At 42.9% G+C, this 22114-nt stretch overlaps 1 protein-coding gene across 1 annotated transcript in view; it reads left to right on the forward strand.

Annotated features, from left to right (window-relative positions):
- Nucleotides 1-5271, forward strand: part of LOC141273399 (alpha-2-macroglobulin-like protein 1) — a 131368-nt gene extending 126097 nt beyond the window's left edge. Inside the window, exons 34-36 of the mRNA XM_073685169.1 lie at nt 918-1020; nt 1340-1381; nt 5174-5271. Of these exons, the coding sequence (XP_073541270.1) occupies nt 918-1020; nt 1340-1381; nt 5174-5193 (165 nt within the window). The 3' untranslated portion in view covers nt 5194-5271. The remainder of the gene's footprint in view (nt 1-917; nt 1021-1339; nt 1382-5173) is intronic.
- Nucleotides 5272-22114: the final 16843 nt, after the last annotated feature.

Genomic DNA, 22114 nt, shown 5'->3' on the forward strand with positions numbered 1-22114 from the left:
GAACACAGATCAGAGGGTGAACGTTAGACATTTTTTAATTTAATTAAAAAAAAAAAAATCATTTAGAAATTGATTCAGCAACACATCTCAAAAATGTCCACCATTGTGTAGTATCTCATCTTCTTTTTACAACAGTCTGGGAAGCAAGGAGACCAATTACTAAAGTTTAGGGACAGGAATTTTTGTCTCACACAGCATCCAAACGTTTTTGAAATTGGGGTTCCATAATCAATAGAAGTTTGAGCTCTGGGCCACCCATTAATCCCCAGAATGTGGTCCCAAGTCTCTGGGGTGTGGATATGTGAGCACTGATTCTTTCCCTTTTATATGTCTATGGTAGAAATAGTGCACACGCATTAGCCCAACTCCCGTAGACATTGAATATGGTTGTAATCATGCATGAACATTACTACTCCACTGACAAAGGAGAAATGGTTCCCTGTTCTTAGGAGTAGCTGAGGCCTAAGCAATCTGCCCCCACTGATTTTTTGGATATGGTATAAATGTTGTTGGTGGCATAGCCCTTTTAAAAGTTTCTTAAATGCCTTTGCTCATCACTCAATGACATGGTAAAGTTGACCCACAGTTGGCAAGCAACACTTGGTAGACTCTTGGAGTACCACCCGAATCCCTGCTGTGCAGTACCCTCAACTGCGCAGCAAGTTGTCAGATCTTAACTTTTTCCTCTTCAATGGCAGATTTGCAAAATATTGTATATTACCCTTGATTTTCTTGAATAGTATCAGCATCTTAACAGTCAAATTATTGATCCAATTTGGGTAGAGTTACCATAATCTGCCATTCCTTTTGTGTCTTTATTTTTTGATAATAAAAGTTCTACTAAAATTGTGGCCACATAGCAGCAATTTTACCTCTGTGCACATGTCCAGTTCTTTCAGTTTTTCTTTCATCCACAGCTCACCCATAAAGTTGAGCATTTAGGATTCTCCATCAAGCAAGAATTAAACATAAGCAACCTGCAAGCTGCAAAAGTGAAGATTTATGACTACTATGCCCCAGGTGTGTAGTAAATGAGGCCTAAATTAAACATTTTAAGAACACTGCATATATTGGTGATTCTTTTTTATGTTTGGCGAAAATGGAACTCAAGGGATTTGTCCACTTTTTGGAACTTTTTTTTCCCCTTCCTTAAAGTGATAGTACAGCTTTGGAGTATAAGTCTGCAGTCACTGTCATACCCCCACCGATCTAATGCTGATTACATACAGTAACCTAAGAGCTGTCCATCAATATCTTGTGACCGTACAATCTCTTGAGATTGTATTGTGTTTTTTACCTTTCGGTCATCAGTGTCATATTCTGTTTCTTCCCATTTCAGATGAACATGCAGTGACTGAATACAATTCCCCCTGCAGTACAGGTACTTAATAACAATTCTTTAAATCTAATCTACAGTATGTTTTTCTTCCAGTGAAAGATCATTTTGCACAAGGCAGCCTTTAGGCTGTGTGCCCACTGTGCGTTTTTTAAGCGTTTCCACAGCAGAAACGCTTAAAAAAACGCTTGGTAGAAGGCCTGCCATGTTCCCCAATGATAATCCACATGTGCTGTGCACATGCTGCGGAAATTTCCGCTGCGGATTATCATTGCGGAAAAATCCGCAGCACTACAAATTATTTTGCGGAATCGCTGCCATTGACTTGCATTGGACCGCATGACATTCGCATCACTGCATCTGCACATGCGAATATCATGCGGTTCAATGTGCGGATGGTACCCGGGTTTGCAAAAGAGGAGACTCTCCTCCGAACCCGGGTACCATAGAACCTGTAAAAAAAAGAATAAAATAAAAAATATACATTATACTTACCTTCTGATGGCCCCCGGTGTCCTTATCCGATTCGTGCTGGCTTGCCGGCAGCTCGCGATGGTCTAAAAAGGACCTGCCATAACGTCATTTAGTCATGTGACGGGTCACGCGACAGCTGACGTCGTGTGACCGTTTACATGGATTTATATAGGGTGACCAAGTTGTCAAACAATTTACAATTGATGCTAAAATCGCTTGGAAAGCGCTTTTCAACCCACATGCGGAAATGCATGTGAAGAACGCTTCACTTCCGCTTGTCCCTAGCAGGTAAAACACATGTAAAATCCGCATGTACAATCCGCATGCGTTTTTTCTGCCAGGGAGACCAGAAATGCTCAGGAAAAATCCGGAGCATTTCTGCATCGTGGGTACATAGCCTGAGGCTATAGGGTGCCCGGCACAGGACTATTTTGGTGCCCCAGATATATTAACTTTCTTTTTTCAGACCCTAAGATGCACATCACTATAGGGCACATTTAGATTTTAGTCAACAGGAAATAGGAAAATAATATTTCATGCCGATTAAAACTTTCCTCTTGATCTAAAGTATTTGAGAGGTTAATGTCACCAACTCTGCACAGGTTAAAGAGCAGGGTGATAGGATACAACAGCGGCTATGTAGGGGCACTTGTCTCCTTACATGCTCTCACAGAGTCTGGGAAATGGGAGGCACCCCCACGCAGGAGCTGTAGAGCATTCAAGCAGTGGGGATGGACTCAGTTTTCTACATACAGCTTAACAATTACATGGAATCACCCTTCTCCAGCAATGGGATATCCAATGGGGTTGGGACGCTAATTAAATGGACGACTTAGGATGTGGCTGCCAAGGGGAGTTATGACTGATTCCACCACTGAGTGTGAATATCCAAATGCCCCATCAATCCCAGCAAAGAAGCCCTTTCACAGCGTAAGAGACCTCACACCTAAAAAAGGCAGCTGCTCCACCAACAGAGACCATCAGGAAATCAGCTGTCTGTCCTCTAAGGCTAAGTGCCCACAATGCAGAAATGCTGCAGATTTTTTATGCATCTCCCTGGGAGGAAAAATACATGCGGATTTTACATGCGTTTTTCCTGCCAGGTAGAAGTGTTTGTCAAGCGTTTTTGCATGCATTTCTGCATGCGGGTTATCAAGCGCTTTCCAAGCAATTTTAGCATCACTTGGAAAAGTGCTTGACAACTTGGTCACACTATATAAATCCATGCAACCAGCATGGATTTATATAGTGTGACCAAGTTAATAATTAGAAAAAGAATAAAAATTGTAAAAAATAAAAATTATACTCACCTTCTGATGGCCGGCGGTCTTCTCTTCAGTGCGTCCGGTCTCTCGTATGGCTCGCGGTGGTGTAAAAGGACCTTCCATGGCGTTATTTAGTCATGTGACAGGTCACGTGACCGCCGACGTCAGCGGTCGTGTGACCTGTCACATGACTAAATTACATCATGGAAAGTCCTTTTACACCATCACGAGTCACCGGGGAGCCAGGGCACACCATAGAGGAGACCGGGGGCCATCAGAAGGTGAGTATAATGTATATTTTTTATTTTAAGTTCTTTTTTTTAAAAGGTACTATGGTACCCGGGTCTGGAGGAGAGGCTCCTCTTCTCCAGACCTGAGTACCATACGCACATTGAATCGCTTAATATCCGCATGTGCACATGTAGTCATGCGGATATTAAGCAATTCAATGCAAGTCAATGTCGTCAATTACGCTGCGTGTCCACAATATTAATGGACATGTGGCGGATTTTCCCGCACAGCACATGCGGATTATCATTGGGGACTATGGGGCACCTATTACCAAGCATTTTTTAAGCGTTTTCGCTGCGGAAATTCCACGGCAAAACACTTGAAAACCACATAGTGGGCACGCAGCCTAAGGGACGGGTCAGTCATTTATAAATGAATGATCTGTTTCTGATACTCCTAGCTGTCCTTAAATATCCAAAAAATGTTGTATTTTGAGATGTCAGCATGAGTTTTGCAAAAATAGAAAAAGACGTGATAACACTACCTTCCACTGGGCACCTGACTGCTGCAGCCAATCACCGCAGTGATAATATACAGACAAACCACCTGAAAGCCTCAGTGGTAATTTGCAAACTGTGCTACCATCACTGCAGTAGACAGTGACTGATTGCGGCGATCACATACAGGAAGTAGAAACGTCATCCTTGTAGGACAACCACCAAAGATCGTCCAACCCAGTGGTGCTGGAGCGCGTAAAGAAGGGGAGGATAACCAGGGGAGTATAAGTATTTTGTTATTTTCATACATCCCATGCATTTTGACTCTTGTAAAGAAAACAGAGGAAAGGGAAAGAAAATGTGTTGATAAGCCTTAATTGGGGATCAGGGAAAAAGTAAGTTGTCCAGAGCAGAATCTGTAGAGTGAAAAGTGTAGAGGCCAAGAGAGAGCATGTTTATTAGCAATGACAGTATCAGTGCCTATATCTGTACTCAGGAGGAGTGATGGGACGGTGGGACCTGTGCATGCAGAAATGGGCCCAAATCGTGCAGTAGATTGCTCAAAAAAGAGTGATCCCTCACATGCAGAGCTAACATTGACATTGAGTTCCCTTCCATTGGCCACTAGAAATGTAATATTGTATGTTGACTATTGAGTTGAAGGTTCGGCTATGGATATGATGGGTACACAATCAGAGGGCCTTTCTTTGGGCATCTCTGCCCTGCTATAATTATAGGGTAAAAGAAAAGATTTTGTTAAGATGGAGTAACCACTTTGAACAATTTGATTTCATCCTTTAGTCAATCCTTGGTTAAAGTGTGTTCTGGTCATCAGAGCGACACTAATTCATAAACTGTAAGACAACACGTTTATGGTTTTACATACATAGTGCGAATTGATGTGAATACGACGAACTGATGTGTTTCAGTATACAGCATTTGGTTAGTGATATCTGTATTTGAGACAAGAAATGATGAAGTCACTAATGGCCTTCTATATGAAATAGAATTGAGCATTATATTATCTTCAAACCACATTTCTTTCTTTAGTTCTGTTACAATTTTTACTACAGTGAAAATGGTGTTCATCAGATAATTAGCTAGTGACCATACTGTCTCTTCCTAATTATCATTTCTTACAAGTTGCATTTCCTGATGATCATCAGACCTTCATAGTCTCCACTAAGGAACAGTAGGTCAGGTAGGGTACAATGGTGGTAGTACCTTCAAACATCTTGCGGACGGTTATCCCTGGTGAAGGTAGTTCAGACAAGGCATTCAATTCAGTACCAGGAAGGTGTAGCCATGTACATAATTGATTGCTATTTGCTAAAGTTATTATTTCTGACTTATGAATTTCTTTTTTGTAGCCAAAGGAACAGGCCTTTGAACATAGTCATCTGAAGTCATATGAAGCTCCTATGGGATTGCTAAACACCTGTTTAATAAATCACAAATATTCCCTTTATTGAGAAATGTCTTTTCTTTTAAAATCCAGTGAACAGAGTTATTAAAGGGGTTGTCTCAACAAACATGTAATAAATTAAAGTACTGCATAGCTATAAAGCTGATGACAATAAGTACATTCTGAATGCAATACTGTCTAAATAGGCACTATGAGGAATATCCTCATTAATTAATATATTGTAATATGCTGTAGAGAAAATCAATTCTGATTGTGTGTGTTTTGCGAGGCTCTTCACAATATACAAATCTGATTATTGTTGGGATTTCACCTATTTATCTAAATCTAACGGAATCCGTCATTAGATATGACATATTATTAAATAGAAGGAAGAAGACTACTGAGGCTGCTGGCAGACATGAGGCTTCTTCTTTACAATGTAGATCACACTAATGGAAACACGTGTACTGGATTACTGCAACACGTGACGTGAAATTGTGCCAATGCCAATAAGTAGCAGAAACCTTTGTTGGCCTTTGTCAACCAGAAAAACTGAGAAGTTAAGTTGTATCCAGAATACACAATAGACAATACAGTCTTTCAGCTTAAAAAACCATTGTCACATGCATCATCTTCGTCACTGGCATAATCACAAGTATTTAATTTCCCACAAGGTCACCACAATAGCTAATATATTTGTGTCACTGTGTCATAATTAAAGGTTAATGCCCCCATAAACATTAAACTAATATCGTCCGAACCTCCTAATTTCAACGGATTCAAACGACTTTCCATAATGAATTTAAGCCTAAATTTGGATGAAGAAGATAGCATAGCTCGCTGTGCTGCATTGTTGCCATAATTCTTATTTATTTCTATTAGGCCACGGCCCCACTATCAGTATTCGGTCAGTATTTTTTCTCAGGAGTGGGAACCAAAACCAGGTGAGGAACAATCAGATAAAAGGTATAATAGAAACAAGTCGCTAATTCTGCATTTATCGCCCACTCCTGGTTTTGGCTCCTACTCCTGAGAAAAAATACTGACAGAATACTGACCAAATACTGATAGTGGGGCCATGGCCTAAGAGTCACAGAAACAGCATCACTTAGTCATCCTCGGATTTCAACTAAAAATGAATTATTAGCTATTTCAGCAGTTTGTTCTTCAAGTTTTTCCAATATTTTGGTTCCAAAACATTCCAAGATTCTCTCCCCAAATTGTTACATATAACAGAGTTGAGTAGTTTCCATAAAATGGGTCATGTGAAGAGAAGACACAACACCTCTTGATGAATTCAGGCAATGCCACTTCAAAGACTTTACATTTTAATTATTTTTTTGAACTGGGCTTGAAGCAATTGTACAAAACAGCATATCAATCTCAATGAAAAGTAGTCTCAAGAACAGATTACAGTTTTGTTCAAGAAGTTGCCAATCCTAAAAAACCTTTATTAGTTACCAAGCAAAGTCTCTAACTTCCATACCTGGGGGAGAATCCAGATTATTAAAGACAGGAGCTGCTGGCCTTCAATGGAAGACCAAGGGAGCTCCTCTACTGGAGTAGAGCCAAAGAATAAGTACAGGACAGAAGTCCACAGGGGCAGTATCTTCCATAAAAATAGGATGTATTGAAGTAGTTAGACATGCTATTTGTTCACGTTGACCCACAAGGGTGTACAACCAATAATAGGAAAAATTACCAAGGTGTAAGTAAAGCAGCTTGATAATGTTTCAATAAGTTAGGTACTCATAAGTAATCTTTCATCTTTGGAGTATATAAGGTATAGCGTGGACATCTTGATCACTTGGGCATCAAAATAAGTTTCAAAAGTCTGGTTTAGAAAGTCTGGGGTTCAGCTTCTGGTCTCACTTCTTAAGTCATGTGGCAAGGACCTTTAAAGGGTCGACTTTTGGCACAAGAATTCCTATCTTCTTCCTCTCGAAAGAGGCTACTTGCAACAGTTCGGATTGAAATGCATCCAAAAATACCCCCAGGCAAAGGAATATAATAACATAGCTCTTTAAGCAATAATGTCATTTTAATACAGGGTATTTGCCTCATCCATAGGAGTTTATAAGCACGCCATTTTGCAAAATCTTCTTTTAATTGCCTAAGTAAAAAGGGTAATTTGCTTCAAAGAGCCATAACAGTAAGGAATCCTTCTACGGTTAATGCTGTTATTTTCCCCAGTAGTCAGACAGATTAATATTTAGGGCTTATGACTTTGAATGATTTATGTGCGGATCTGATAAAACTGGTCTAGGATTTCATGCAGGTTAGGAGAGAGACCGCGGAGGAAGTCAAAGATAACAAAATATCACCTGCAAATTGGGAACATCTGTGTTGTACAAGTCCCACCAAGATCCCCTTATCGATGGTGACTCACCTCAGTAGGGGCGAAAGAGGACACATGTACCTCTGTGTATCTCTATATCGTCTGAAAAATATCCCCTGATATGTACAAAAGAGTGCACCGCTCCTCTGCCTCCCAATATTATGCTTGACCATTGGAGCTGCTCTGCTAAATATTGGCAGTTCAGGCCAGAGGCCATGGTTGCACCGCTGGTCTGAACTGTGCACTTTTCCATGCTGATAGCTGAGGCAGTTGGCTACTGCGGCATTAGAAGAGCAAAGGGGCACTGAAGTTGGCCGGATCCATGAATCTGACAGCTTCAAAGCTGCACACTCAACCTGTATAACAAATAGCTTGCAAGTGCATGCTCTTTGCCTTAGAAACTAGCCATCTCTAATAGACTGCAGAGGTGGCCGGTAACCTAGACACTATGTAGTCAACTATGTAATTACAAAACCTATAGTTAAAACAATAAATAAATAAATACCCTGAAGTAAGTAAATAAATAATAGCAGTATACGTAAAAAAACATAGAGTACTTAGTTGATCCAAAAAGCATACAAGCAATCCTACCACAACAAGGTATACCCAATCAGGAAGGTCCCTACTCTAATAACTCACCTTGTTATATGCCAATGACGCGCCCCCTGGGCCCTGTGTACACATGTGTGGGTTACCCGGAGCCGGGTCTCTGGGGGTTGTAGTCCTCCCCGTCTGTCTGCACTCTTCCTGGCTACCTTGCTGGCTACCTTGCTGTAAGCGAGTGGAAGTAGCCCACGTCCCTGAGTGTACCGTGTGGTGCTTACCCGTATGGCTGGTGACTTGGGGCCTTCTGATAGCGTCCGCTCCTCGATGGCGGTGCTGGTCCCTTGCTCGTGACTGAGCCTCCGGGCTTCTATGGCCAGAGGACCTGGAGTCCCCTGCCGGCTGGTTTCTGCTGTTGGACTTAGAGGTTCCCACAGCCTCAGACTCCGTTGTCCGGTTCTTAGATTCTTCTGCCAGGGTGAGCTCTGCTTAGCTCCAGCCCCTGGTCTTCAGCTCCTGCTCCTACAGAGATCCTAGCTGTTGCTTTCCCTGTGTCTTTCCCTGACTCTGACTAACTAACCCCGCCCCAGATCCAGTTTATATAGGGCAGGTTCCTCCCCTATCTGGCCTGGGACAGGAGGTGTTGCATGTTTAAGGGCTCCTGACCAGGAAACCTCCCACTTGCTCCCAGACGTAATATTTCTATTACTGTGGCAACCAGACCCCTGGGGTTCCACACCAACCAGGCCAAAAAAGTAGATGGATTTTGCACTCTTGGCTATTTAGCTTTCCACAGGGAGGTGCAAAACACAGTCAGGTCCAAGACCTTATCTGCCCCCTTTGCATAGCAAAGTGAGATACTAGCGTTACATCCAGGGCCGGACTGGGTCAAAAAAGCAGCCCTGCCACACAAACCCCACCAGCCCACATACTGTAAGGCTATGTGCACACGGTCGGTATTGGCAGCGCTTTGAGCACAGTATACTTTATGCTGCGTCCAAAGCACTGCACGCAGGTGAATCCGCATGTGTTCATTGAACCATTCACCGAATCCTATACTCGTACATTGCACTGATATAATTTCTCTTCCAGAGACTAGCGACTCTGCAAGAGAAATTGACATGCTGCGGTCTGGAAAGACACGCCGCATGTCCGTGTCCGCAGGTGATCCGCAGGTGTACGGAGTCACATAGTGGGCATGGGATTTCTACAAATCCCATCCACTATGCTGTAACATCTGGCCGCTGCAGATTACATGCAGCGCAAGTGCGCTGAGTGCAATCCGCGGCAATTACTGATCGTGTGCACGTACCCTAACACTCACTACCCCCGATCAGTAAATTTTGCTTTACTTTGCCGTGCCCCTCACTCTCCTAAAATGAATTATTTGAAGAGCTGGATGTGAATGGCGCCACAGTGCGTATGATCGATCATAGCTCCATTTACATGGTGCTCTACAGAGCTCCGATTCTCTGGATCATGGGGGTCCCAACAGTCGGATCTCCAGCGATTGGACAGTCATCCCTTATCCAGAGAAAAAGGTGATTACTTGGGATAATCAATTTAAACAGGTTTTCCAATATTTATTTTTATTTGGCTATAGTAATATTGATGCCTCTCCAACAACAGGACTGGAGAAGTCGTACTGTACAGTATATATACAGGAGTGGAGGAGTGGTACTGTGCAGTGTATATACACAGGACAGGAGCAGTGGTACTGTGCAGTGTATATATGCAAGATGTTATGATCTGCAACATGAACTAAGGAAAGATAAGGGAAAGCTGTCCCTACAGTAAGACTAAGCTGAATCCCTACGATGTAGCGGGCTGCCTGTTCCTAGCGAACAGACCCGCCTATGTCCTCGGCTACTCTGAACGAAGACCTATAGCATAAGGGAGGGGTCCCTAAAAGAACTAAGGACTGGGACAAAAAATGGGACACCTCCTAAACAGAAAAGTTGTTGCAGAACACAAAAAGATAAACTAACAAAAAGGTACTAGAGGTCCCAGAAGGACCAAGCAAACTGACAGAGAAAGGCACCGAAGCACCTGGCTAGAGAAACAGTCAAACACTGAAGTCCAGCACAGCCAAAAGGGCGGAGCTGGAATATAAAGGCAGGTGGTCACGTGACCGCAAAACACAAGATGGAAAAAACAAACAGGAGGGTTCTAACAGTACCCCCTCTTTTATGAGGATCCTCCGGATCCTCCAGGCCCAGGCCTATCCGGAAACCTCTTGTGGAAAGCTTTAAAAAGCCTAGGAGCAGAGACATCATCCGTCCTTACCCAGGAGTTGTCTTCGGGACCGAAACCCTTCCAGGAGACAAGATACTGTAATCTCCCTCTATGCCATCTAGAATTCAAGATACGAGAAATTTCATATTCGCCGTCTTCCACCACAGGAGGAACTGTGACAGTGGCATCCCTATCTGATACATCAGCCTTTTTCAACAAGGAAACATGAAACACAGGATTCATCTTCCAGGAAGTAGGAACATCCAACCTAACAGCAGACAGGTTAACAACCTGAAGCACTTTAAATGGACCCACAAACTTAGGACCCAGTTTTTTAGAGGGAATCCTCAACCACAGGTTCTTTGAGGACAACCAAACCATGTCACCCACAGTAAACAAAACCTCCTTACGTTTCCAATCAAAATACTTCTTGGACTTCTTGTTAGCCTCTTGAAGATTGCAACGTACATTAGTCCAAACTCTCTCCAAATCACCGGAAAAATTCTCCTCCTCCGGCACCGCCGACCCCAATTTGGATAACGAACCAAAAGACTGATGTCTCCCAGTACAACAAAAAAAGGAGAACACCCAGCAGAGGAGGATGTATGATTGTTAAGAGCAAATTCTGCGAGAAACTGCAGAAACTTAGACCACACCTCTTGATTGTCCACCATAAAACAACGCAAAAACTGTTCAACATCCTGGTTCTTTCTTTCAGTCTGTCCATTCGACTCAGGATGATAACCAGACGAAAATGGACTCCCAACCTGTCACAAAAAGCACGCCAAAAGCGAGCCACAAACAGAGGTCCTCTATCAGAAACAATATCCGTGGGAATGCCATGGAGCTTGACAATCTCCTTAACAAACGCCTTAACGAGTGTCTTGGCGCAGGGCAACTTAATGAATGGAACCAAATGACACATCTTACTAAAATGGTCCACGACCACCCAGATGACAGTAACACCCTCGGACACAGGAAGATCAGTAATAAAATCCATTGTGAGATGCGTCCAAGGCACACTAGAAACCTCCAGAGGGCAAAGCAAACCCGCAGCAGGAGTATGTGAAGCCTTTGACCTAGCACACACAGTACACTGACGCACCCACTTGATGACTTCCTTCTGCCATCCAGGCCACCAAAAACTGCGACTGATAAGTCTCTTAGTCTCCGAAATTTCTGAATGACCTGCCAACCGAGACTCATGACACTCCACAAACAAATCTCTCCTAAAGGCTCTAGGCGCAAACAACCTCCCATGGGGAGTGTTAGATGGAGCATCATCTTGAGCTTTCAGAATCCCAGTCTCCAAAACGGAGTCCAATGCTGCCACCACAACTCCTTTCTGTAAAATGCTCTCTGTAACGGGTCTGGGAGGCGGAACCTCTGAGCTACTATACAAGGGGGCAGTCCTTGTAAGGGAGCGGGTGGCGACCAGGGAAGACGGGCAGGAGGTCACAGCAGGTGACCGGGACAGTCTCTGAGTGAACGGGCGGGAGGTCACGGCAAGTGACCGGGGCAGTCTCTGGATGAACGGGCTGATGGTCACGGCAAGTGACCGGGGCAGTCTCTGAATGAACGGGCAGATGGTCACGGCAAGTGACCAGGGCAGTCTCTGGATGAACGGGCAGATGGTCACGGCAAGTGACCGGGGCAGTCTCTGGATGAACGGGTGGTCACAGCATGTGACGGCGGAGCCTCCAGGAAGACCAACAGACAGGCAGCAGATGAGCGCTCCCAGGTGAGCGGGCAGAAGTCTCTGGACAGGCGGGTGGTCACAGCACGTGACGGCAGAGCCTCCAGGTAGGCTAGCAGACAGGCAGCAGATGAGCGCTCCCAGGTGAGCGAGCAGGAGTCACTGGACAGGCAGGTGGTCACAGCACGTGACGGCGGAACCTCCAGGTAGACTAGCAGGCAGGTAGCTGGTGTGTGCTCCCAGGTGAGCGGGCAAGCTGGTCCATAGACAGACTGACAGGAGTTGGAAGGCAGACCGTCGGACCTCAGGCAAGCAGGCAGGTGGCTGATGTGCGCTCTCAGGTGAGCGGGCAGGCTGGTCCTTAGACAGACTGACAGGAGTAGTAAGGCAGACCGTCGGACCTCAGACTAGCAGGCAGGTAGCAGATAATCAGGCAGGAATCTGGCAGGTAACTGGCAGGTAACTGGCAACGGGACCTGAGGGCTGAAGCAGAGTAGTGAACAGTGCAACAACATTGCTCGGGCACCTCCATTTTGGAGGAGGTGCCTTATATATGGTGAAGTCCTCCGGCCATTGGCCGGGGACTCCTTAGGACGGCGCGCGCGGCCCCTTTAAGAGGGAGGGAGAGCGCGCGCGCTCTAAGCACAGTGGCCGGGAAGGAGCGCGCGCTGCCAGCAGAGCGGGAGGAGGACGCCGGGCACGGAGCAGGGAGGTGAGGGGAACAGCATCGACCGTAGGAGAGAAGCTGCGAGATAAAGCATCGGCTTTAACATTCTTAGTACCAGGGATATAGGTAACAGAAAAATGAAACCGAGAAAAAAAAGTGCCCACCTAGCTTGACGGGCATTCAAGCGCTTGGGAGCATCCAGATAGATCAAATTCTTATGATCTGTGAAAACCTGAATAGGAAATCTAGCGCCTTCCTAAAAATGATGCCAATGTTCAAACGCGAGTTTAATAGCCAGCAACTCCCGATTTCCAACATCATAATTCAATTCGTTTCTGAAATTTTTTTCGAAAAAAAGGCACAAGGATGTACTTCATTCTTGTTCTCCTGAGACAAAACTGCTCTGACCCCCACCGAAGAAGCATCGACCTCGACCAAAAAAGGCTTGGTCTCATCAGGCTGCATAAGTATAGGGGCAGAACTGAACCTCTCTTTGAGATACTCAAATGCTTCAATGGCCTCAGTAGTCCACTGGACCGTATTCGCATCTTTCCTGGTGAGATCGGTCAGAGGCTTAACAATTACAGAAACATTCTTAAAGAATTTCCTGTAATAATTGGCAAACCCCAAAAATCTCTGTATAAATTTCAAAGCAATAGGCCTAGGCCATTTCTGCATAGCCTGAACCTTCACCGGGTCCATCTCAAAGCCCTCGCTGGAGACAATGTAGCCCAAAAAACTAATTTTCTGCACAGTGAACTCACATTTCTCCAGCTTAGCAAAGAGTGAATTATCACTCAATAACTGCAAAACTTCACGTACACTCTGCCAATGGGACTCTAGATCTGGTGAATAAATAAAAATACATCCAAATACACAACCACATTCTTACCAATCAAAGGTCTCAGGATGTCATTAATAAGGTTCTGAAAAAATGCAGGTGCATTGGTATGACCAAAAGGCATCACCAGATTCTCAAAATGACCTACCAGAGTGTTAAAAGCAGTTTTCCATTCATCACCCTCCTTCACTCGTAACAAATTGTATACCCCCCGGAGATCAATTTTGGAGAACCACTTGGCTCCCACCAACTGGTTAAACAAGTCAGGAATTAACGGCAATGAGTAGGAATTGCATACGGTAATCTTATTAATTTCACGAAAATCCAGACATGGACGTAAACCCGCCTCCTTTTTTTTAACAAAGTAAAATCCAACTGCCACAGGCGACTTAGAAGGTCTAATGTGACCAGCAGCCAGGCTAGTCTGTATGTATTCCTCCAAGGCCTTTCTTTCAGGGATAGTCAGATTAAACAAGCGACTCTTGGGAAGAGTAGTTCCCGGATCAAACTCAATGGCGCAATCATAATCCCTATGAGGAGGTAAAACTTGCGACTCCTCCTCCGAAAAAACCCTCCAAAAATCTTGAATAGGTACAGGTAATTCCCCTTTTTCCACAGCCGCAATGCGACCATTACAACATTTATCATAGCGCTTCGGACTCCAAGACTTAATCACATTAGTAGACCAGTCCAGCAAAGGATTGTGCAGTTTTAACCAAGGCAATCCTAGAACGACTGGAGAGGGTTAATTATCTAATATCACCAAGTCCAAAATTTCTTGGTGAACTCCATTGATAGTGAGGGGAAATGAAGCAACCTTGTGAGTAATACATTTCAATTGCAATCACAGAAATAGGTGATGACAAAGGTTTGGATTTCAATTTAAGGTTTTCCAAAAACCCTTTATCAATCACATTAAGTGTTGAACCACAATCCACAAACACCTGAAATTCAATCAAATTTTCCTGCAAAGTAGTACTCCCAGAAAGAAATACTCCTGCAGAGCATAAACAAGCTATACGGGCGTAACTGATCTTTTTTTTTTCTTTACTTCAACGAAGCTCACAATACTTAATCAAATGGTCAGCTTTACCACAATAAAGACACAATCCCTCGGCGAATCTCCGGTCTCTTTCCTGAGAGGGGAGCGACTTCGCCCCAACCTCCATCAGTTCTCCATCAGAGCAGATTTTCTGGGGACTAGGACCTGGCATTACCAGAGTCTTTACCTCATTCTGTCTAAATCTCAGGCTCCTATCCACACGAACAGCTAACAGCATGGCATCCTGCAGAGTCTCAGGTGCGGGGAATGCAATTAGTAAATCCTTAACCCTTTCACTCACACCAGCAAGAAATAGACATTTCAGAGCTAGATCATTCCATTTAACTTCTGAGGCCCATCTTGTGAAGTGTGTGCAATAATTTTCAACATCACCTGACCCCTGATTCAAACGCCAGAGTTCTGCCTCAGCAGATGCGATTCGATCAGGATCGTCATATAATAGCCCCATAACAGAAAAAAATTCTTCTACAGACCTTAAACATGGATCATTAGGTTGGAAAGAAAAGGCCCACCCCTGTGGTTCTTTGCGCAAAATTGACATAATAAAACCAATGCGCTGTGATTCATTCCCAGAAGACCTTGGTCTCAACCGAAAATATAACAAACAAGCATTTTTAAAGGAAAAAAAATCCAGCTGTTTACCATAAAAAACATCAGGTAGTCCTACCTTGGGTTCCACAAAATGCGCTTCAGAACAGCTACTCACGGATTGCTGAAGCTCGGCCACCTCCAGAGACAATCCCTGCAGGCGATGAGCCAAATCCTGGAAGGAAACCATACTGATCCCCGAATTTCTTTACTTTTAGTTTTTTTTGGGCTGGACTTACTGTTATGATCTGCAATATGAACTAAGGAAAGATAAGGGAAAGCTGTCCCTACAGTAAGACTAAGCTGAATCCCTACGATGTAGCGGGCTGCCTGTTCCTAGCGAACAGACCCTCCTATGTCCTTGGCTAGTCTGAACGAAGACCTATAGCATAAGGGAGGGATCCCTAAAAGAACTAAGGACTGGGACAAAAAATGGGACACCTCCTAAACAGAGAAGTTGTTGCAGAACACAAAAAGACAAACTGACAAAAAGGTACTAGAGGTCTCAGAAGGACCAAGCGAACTGACAGAGAAATACACTGAAGCACCTGGCTAGAGAAACAGTCAAACACTGAAGTCCAGCACAGCCAAAAGGGCGGAGCTGGAATATAAAGGCAGATGGTCACATGACCACAAAACACAAGATGGAAAAAACAAACAGGAGGGTTCTAACACAGGACAGGAGCGGTGGTACTGTGCAGTGTATATATACAGGATAGGAGAAGCAGTGCTGTGTAGTGTATATATACAGGACATGAGAGGTGGTACTGTGCAGTGTATATATACAGGACAGGAGCAGTAGTACTGTGCAGTGTATATATACAGGACAGGAGAAGTGGTACTGTGCAGTGTATATATACAGGAGGAGTGCTACAGTGCAGTGTATATATACAGGACAGGAGCAGTGGTACTTTGTAGTGTATATTTACAGGACAGGAGAAGTGGTACTGTGCAGTGTATATATACAGGAGGAGTGGTACTGTGCAGTGTATATATACAGGAGGAGTGGTACTGTGCAGTGTATATACACAGTGTGTGTATATAAAGATACTTAGATTTGCACAGTCTCAGCCTGGCACCTTGTCACTTCTGGAACCCTTGCCACCTTATGCCATGCCAGGTGTGGGAAAGACTTAGTGCTACACAAAGGGAAGAGAGAAAGGGAGCCCAGACTCTAGTGAAAGGGGTAAGAGGAGACCTCCTAGTCTGGTCTAGTGTCACCCTGTCTCAACTGCCATCCCTATATTGGGTCTTCACCAATCGCTGCACGCGTGCCTCGCCCTGACTTTCCCTGGCGTATGGCTAAGACTAGGGAAGGGAGGAGATGAGCACTAGTTGATCTCCACTAAACTCTATAGACAACAAGGGTAGACAAACAGGGGGGATTGCTTAGCTTTAGATGACTCCAGACAAATGCGCACACGGCCTCAAGCTCCAGAGAGGACGAAGAATTGCTCTTGCTAAAGCCTCACAAATAGTAATGAATATTGCCGACATCTCTCTCTCAGACACACCAGGTATTTATACACCCAGGCAAGGGAGCTAATTAGCCAGGGAGGTAGCCACTGGGTCCTAGAAACAGCCAGACTCTAAAAAGATGTCTGTAATGCCAAACGTAGAGATCTCCTGCAACCAACTGCAGGGCGACTGTCTGTCACCTCTGAGACACCCTTGACACCTTAACATAGCCCAGCTCTGCTTTATGAACACTTATTTTGTAACCACATTAGTATTTTCCCTTTGAATACTGGAGGAATGGTACCTGTGTGAATGACTATTCTGACAATGACAAACTCTTCAGAGCAAACTCTGCAGTTAGAGGCATTAGAAGCTATTAATTAGTGCACAATATACAAGGCCAGCTTTTTAAAGTCAAATCTGTGTCTGGATTGCCCATCCTAATCTGTTAGAGTTGTCCAGTCATTTGTCATTATTTACCTACCATGAAGATAAGTAGATAAGCAGATAACCTCAGACTTCACACAGAATGCATGACTCACTGATACACAATGCTACACTGACAACAGTAGCCAGGCAGTCCATTTTATGACCTAACAGACCAGCCCACTGGGCATCTGCCCGATAAGGCAGATTAGCAGTTTGGGCCTGGTTAGGGACCATCCTGACTGGGCATACCTTGTCACGGTGGGATGGCTTTTATATTCTTTTGATCAAAATAGTGTCAACTAAGTGCTCTGTGCTATTACATGTATCACTATTATTTACTTACTGCAGAGTATAAATTTGTTTGTATTCTTGCTCTTGTCTGTTGTCTGTTAATAGCCACAGTGTGAATGTGCACATTCACAATGAATCTTTACCAAAAGGTGTGCCAGGACAGTTTTTTTTTATTTAACTATATAATTAAGCATTCTGAGATCTGGTGATTTTTCGTGTTTATATGTTCGTTTTTTTCCTCTCCTTCTTTAAGGAGCCATACTAGAGATGAGGGAACCCGAACTTAAAAGTTAGGAGTTCTTACTGGTGCTAAACTCGGAACACAGACTTCTCCCGGAAGTCCGTTGCAATGTTCAGCGTTCAAGGGGAAGTTCGTTGCAGAGAGAGAGAGAACTTTCCAGATCAAAAGTTCGGGTCCCCATTGTTTTCAATGCAATACAAGTTCTGCTTCATGTTCCATGGGTCTGCTCATCCCTAGCCATAACTTTTTTATTTTTCCATCGTCATAGCCATATGAGGGTTTTTTTATGCGGGACCACATGTACTTTGAATGGCATCATTCATTTTACCATAAAATATACTGAAAACAGGAAAAAAATTCCGAGTGAGGTGAAATGGTGAAAAAAATTCAATTTTGCCATTGTTTTTTGGGGTTTATTTTTAAGGTGTTTATTGTGTGATAAAAACCACCCAACAATATAATTCTCTTATATTCTAATGGTTTAAAAAATTGTTTGTGTCGGTATTATCTGATTCCCATAACCTTTTTATTTTTCCATTGATGGAGTTGTATGAGGACTTGATCTTTGTGCACTGAACAATATTTTTCATTGTAAAATAGCCAGTGTCTGCCCCATATGGAGCGGGTTTATCTCCTCAGGCTGCTCCATACACCTCGCTTGCAACTTGTGATAAAAATGTAGGTCATTAATAGGGTAAAAAACCCTCTGTTTTTAAGAATGGAGAGATTCTTAATAAGGATTGAATTGCAAACTTGCTTGGTTTTATGAGTAGAGACAAACCATTTAACAAATTATGATAGCAATGAAGATTAATAAATCTGTATTCGATTCCCATCCAAAAAATAATTGTTGCTTTTAATTATGGTCTCTACAGTTTTTGTTTTGCTCTTTTTTATCATCCCTGTCATCTTTTTTCAAAACAAATGCCATATTCTTTTATATAGGAAAAAACGTGTAAAAATTATGCTTGAATTAAAAAAAAAATAATAAAAAAAAATGCTTGTAAAAATGTATGAAATTCATGTTTTTTTTAACTTTCCAAAGTGCTGTACATGGAGATATATTTTTTTTCAGAGCTATTGATATTCCCCAAAAAAATATTAATAATTTTATTAAGAACCTTCCAACGATTTGCAAACATGAACAATACTGGAAACCTTATAGAGAGAAGCCTAACGCCAATCCAAATACCATTCAAAGACTGCAAAGAATAGAAAATTATCGGAAACTGACCTAAGACCAACAGCCTGGAGGCATCTTTAGCCTACTTGTGTGTTGTATCTTATATTATTTTCCACCATTGTTCTGGAATATATTTCCGGCTTCCAAAGCCACAGCGATGCCAAGTAATTAATTTACTACAACTTAATTTTGTTTAGTTATGTGTTCAAGTTAAAGAATTTTGCTAAAATATGCTGGCACTTGCTAGTCATCAGATGTGATCACAGAAACACCAATGACAAGAAGGAAGGGGCTAAGCTTCCATAGGCATTTTTTCTCCGAAAAGCATCACTTTTCGAGGCGCTGTGCTCAGAATGGCAGCTCAGCCATATTAAAGTAAAGCTACAGTAGCTACACAGCCCTTAGACGACTGTTGCATTGATAGCAGAAAAGTAAGAAGCGTCCCTCTGCTCTAGCATGCTATGACTCTAAGGCTAAGTTCACACAAGCATATAAATATCGTCCAATTTTCATCCAAAAAACCCGAAAATTTTTCATCTGTACTGCATTCGTATGCAATCAGCAAGGCATCTGTATGTCTGTTACATCCATATGGGATCCGTTTTTTGTTTTTTATATATCAGCAATTATTAACATTTACAAGACCAAATACAGTTTCCCATGTGAAAAAAATTGCATGGTAGCCATAAAAATAGGCTGCTACATGGTTGATCAGTATGAGATCCGATTTTTTTACACACTCATAGAAATATGGAGAACACTAGTGCAAGCTGTTCTTTTTTTCACAAATACTTTCGATCTGTGAAATATAAAAAGGTCATCTGAACAACCCAAATGTATAACATTGGCCTGAGTGCTGTTAGTTTTTTCAGAGAAAATGCGGTCGTGTGAAGCTAGTCTGACATTGACACTTGCAACATCTGTAAACATCAAAATGATGTTGGTAGTTAGAGATGAGTGGATTGATCCCCAGAGGATCGAATTCAATTCTAATTTCCTGAAATTTGTGGTTTTATGCAAATTCAAACATTTTGAGATTTAATTAGCAGTTTGTAAAAAAACTTGCCTGACACCATTTCCCACACTGCTGAAGCATCAGAAAGCGGGCAAAAATCAATCTGTTTGGTCATGTGATCTTCCCTATAATACCTGTGGTAAGACGACTCGCTCAGCCTCTACCGGAAGTAGACTCAGGAACCAGGTTTTATCTGCAGACTATATTATATGGCATAAAAGCCCTGCAACTCCAGGAAAGATAAACACGGCCTTACTGGCAAAACAACAAAACAAAAGATAAACGATATCACAGTACATATGTATGGGGAATACGCCCACGCAGGGTGTAATCCCAGCCTTCAGCTCCGTCCTGAGCTGAAGCGTTCCCAGTCTGGAGACCTTGCCTCTCCAGACCACAACACACAAAAAAAAAACAGGACTGAACTTTAAATCATGCTCAGCCACACCCTGACGGGAGGTATCGTGAATGACGTCCCTCCCATCTCTATGTCATTCACATAAAACCACACTCTTTAAAAGAGTTAATCCCCACCATATAACATGCTGGCAGAAATTCAGTAGGTCTCAGTTTACTCAGGAGAGCAACCTGAGTGACACATACAGTGCCTTGTGAAAGTATTTGGCCCCCTTGAACTTTTCTACCTTTTGCCACATTTCTGGCTTCAAACATAAAGATATAAAATTCTAATTTTTGGGGGAAGAATCAACAACAAGTTGGTCACAAACGTGAAGTGGAACGAAATTTATTGGATATTTTAAACTTTTTTTAAAAATTAAAAACTGAAAAGTGGGGCGTGCAATATTTTTTGGCCCCCTTAAGTTAAAACTTTGTATCGCCACCTTTTGCTGCGATTACAGCTGCAAGTCGCTTGGGGTATGTCTCTAGCAGTTTTGCACATCGAGAGGCTGAAATTCTTGCACATTCTTCCTTTCAAAACAGCTCAAGCTCATTGAGGTTGGATGGAGAGCGTTTGTGAACATCACTTTTCAGCTCTTTCTACAGATTCTCGATTGGATTCAGGTCTGGACTTTGACTTGGCCATTCTAACACCTGGATACGTTTATTTTTGAACCATTCCATTGTAGATTTTGCTTTATGTTTGGGATCATTGTCTTGTTGGAAGATAAATCTTTTGCAGACTCGAACAGGTTTTCTTCCAGAATGGTCCTGTATTTGGCTCCGTCCATCTTCCCATCAATTTTAACCATTTTCCCTGTCCCTGTTGAAGAAAAGCAGGCCCAAACCATGATGCTGCCACCACCATGTTTGACAGTGGGGATGGTGTTTTGAGGGTGATGACCTGTGTTGCTTTTACGCCAAATATATCGTCTTGCATTGTGGCCAAAAAGTTTGATTTTGGTTTCATCTGACCAGAGCACCTTATTCCACATGTTTGGTGTGTCTCCCAGGTGGCTTGTGGCAAACTTCAAACAAGACTTTTTATGGATATCTTTGAGAAATGGCTTTCTTCTTGCCACTCTTCCATAAAGGCCAGATTTGTGCAGTGTACGACTGATTGTTGTTCTATTGACAGGCTCTCCCATTTCAGATGTAGATCTCTGCAGTTCATCCAGAGTGATCATGGGCCTTTTGGCTCCATCTCTGATCAGTCTTCTCCTTGCTTGAGATGAAAGTTTAGAGGGACGGCCGGATCTTGATAGACTTGCAGTGGTCTGATACTCCTTCCATTTCAATATGATCACTTGCACAGTGCTCCTTGAGAAGTTTAAAACTTGGGAAATCTTTTTGTATCCAAATCCGGCTTTAAACTTCAGCACAACAGTATCTCGGACCTGCCTGGTGTGTGCCTAGGTCTTCATGATGCTCTCTGCACTTGAAACAGAACCCTGAGACTATCACAGAGCAGGTGCACTTACACGGAGACTTGATTACACACAGGTGGATTCTATTTATCATTACCAGTTATTTAGGACAACATTGGATCATTCAGAGATCTTCACTAAACTTCTGGAGTGAGTTTGTTGCACTGAAAGTAAAGGGGCCGAATAATATTGCACGCCCCACTTTTCAGTTTTTAATTTTTTAAAAAAGTTTAAAATATCCAATAAATTTCGTTCCACTTCATGATTGTGTCCCACTTGTTGTTTATTCTTCCCAAAAAATTTTAATTTTATATCTTTATGTTTGAAGCCATAAATGTGGCAAAAGGTAGAAAGGTTCAAGGGGGCCAAATACTTTTACAAGGCACTGTACCTCCCCTCATATATCACAAAGGGTACTCTGTCACATATCCCCCCCTCTGCAAAAAGCCGGGGATTTGGGCATCTTCAGACACCAAGCAGGAAATTCTGGAG

The sequence above is a fragment of the Phyllobates terribilis genome, unplaced genomic scaffold (assembly GCF_046119375.1).
Source record: "Phyllobates terribilis strain yellow unplaced genomic scaffold, ASM4611937v1 Scaffold_5__5_contigs__length_657084704, whole genome shotgun sequence".
In the NCBI taxonomy this organism is placed as follows: domain Eukaryota; kingdom Metazoa; phylum Chordata; class Amphibia; order Anura; family Dendrobatidae; genus Phyllobates; species Phyllobates terribilis.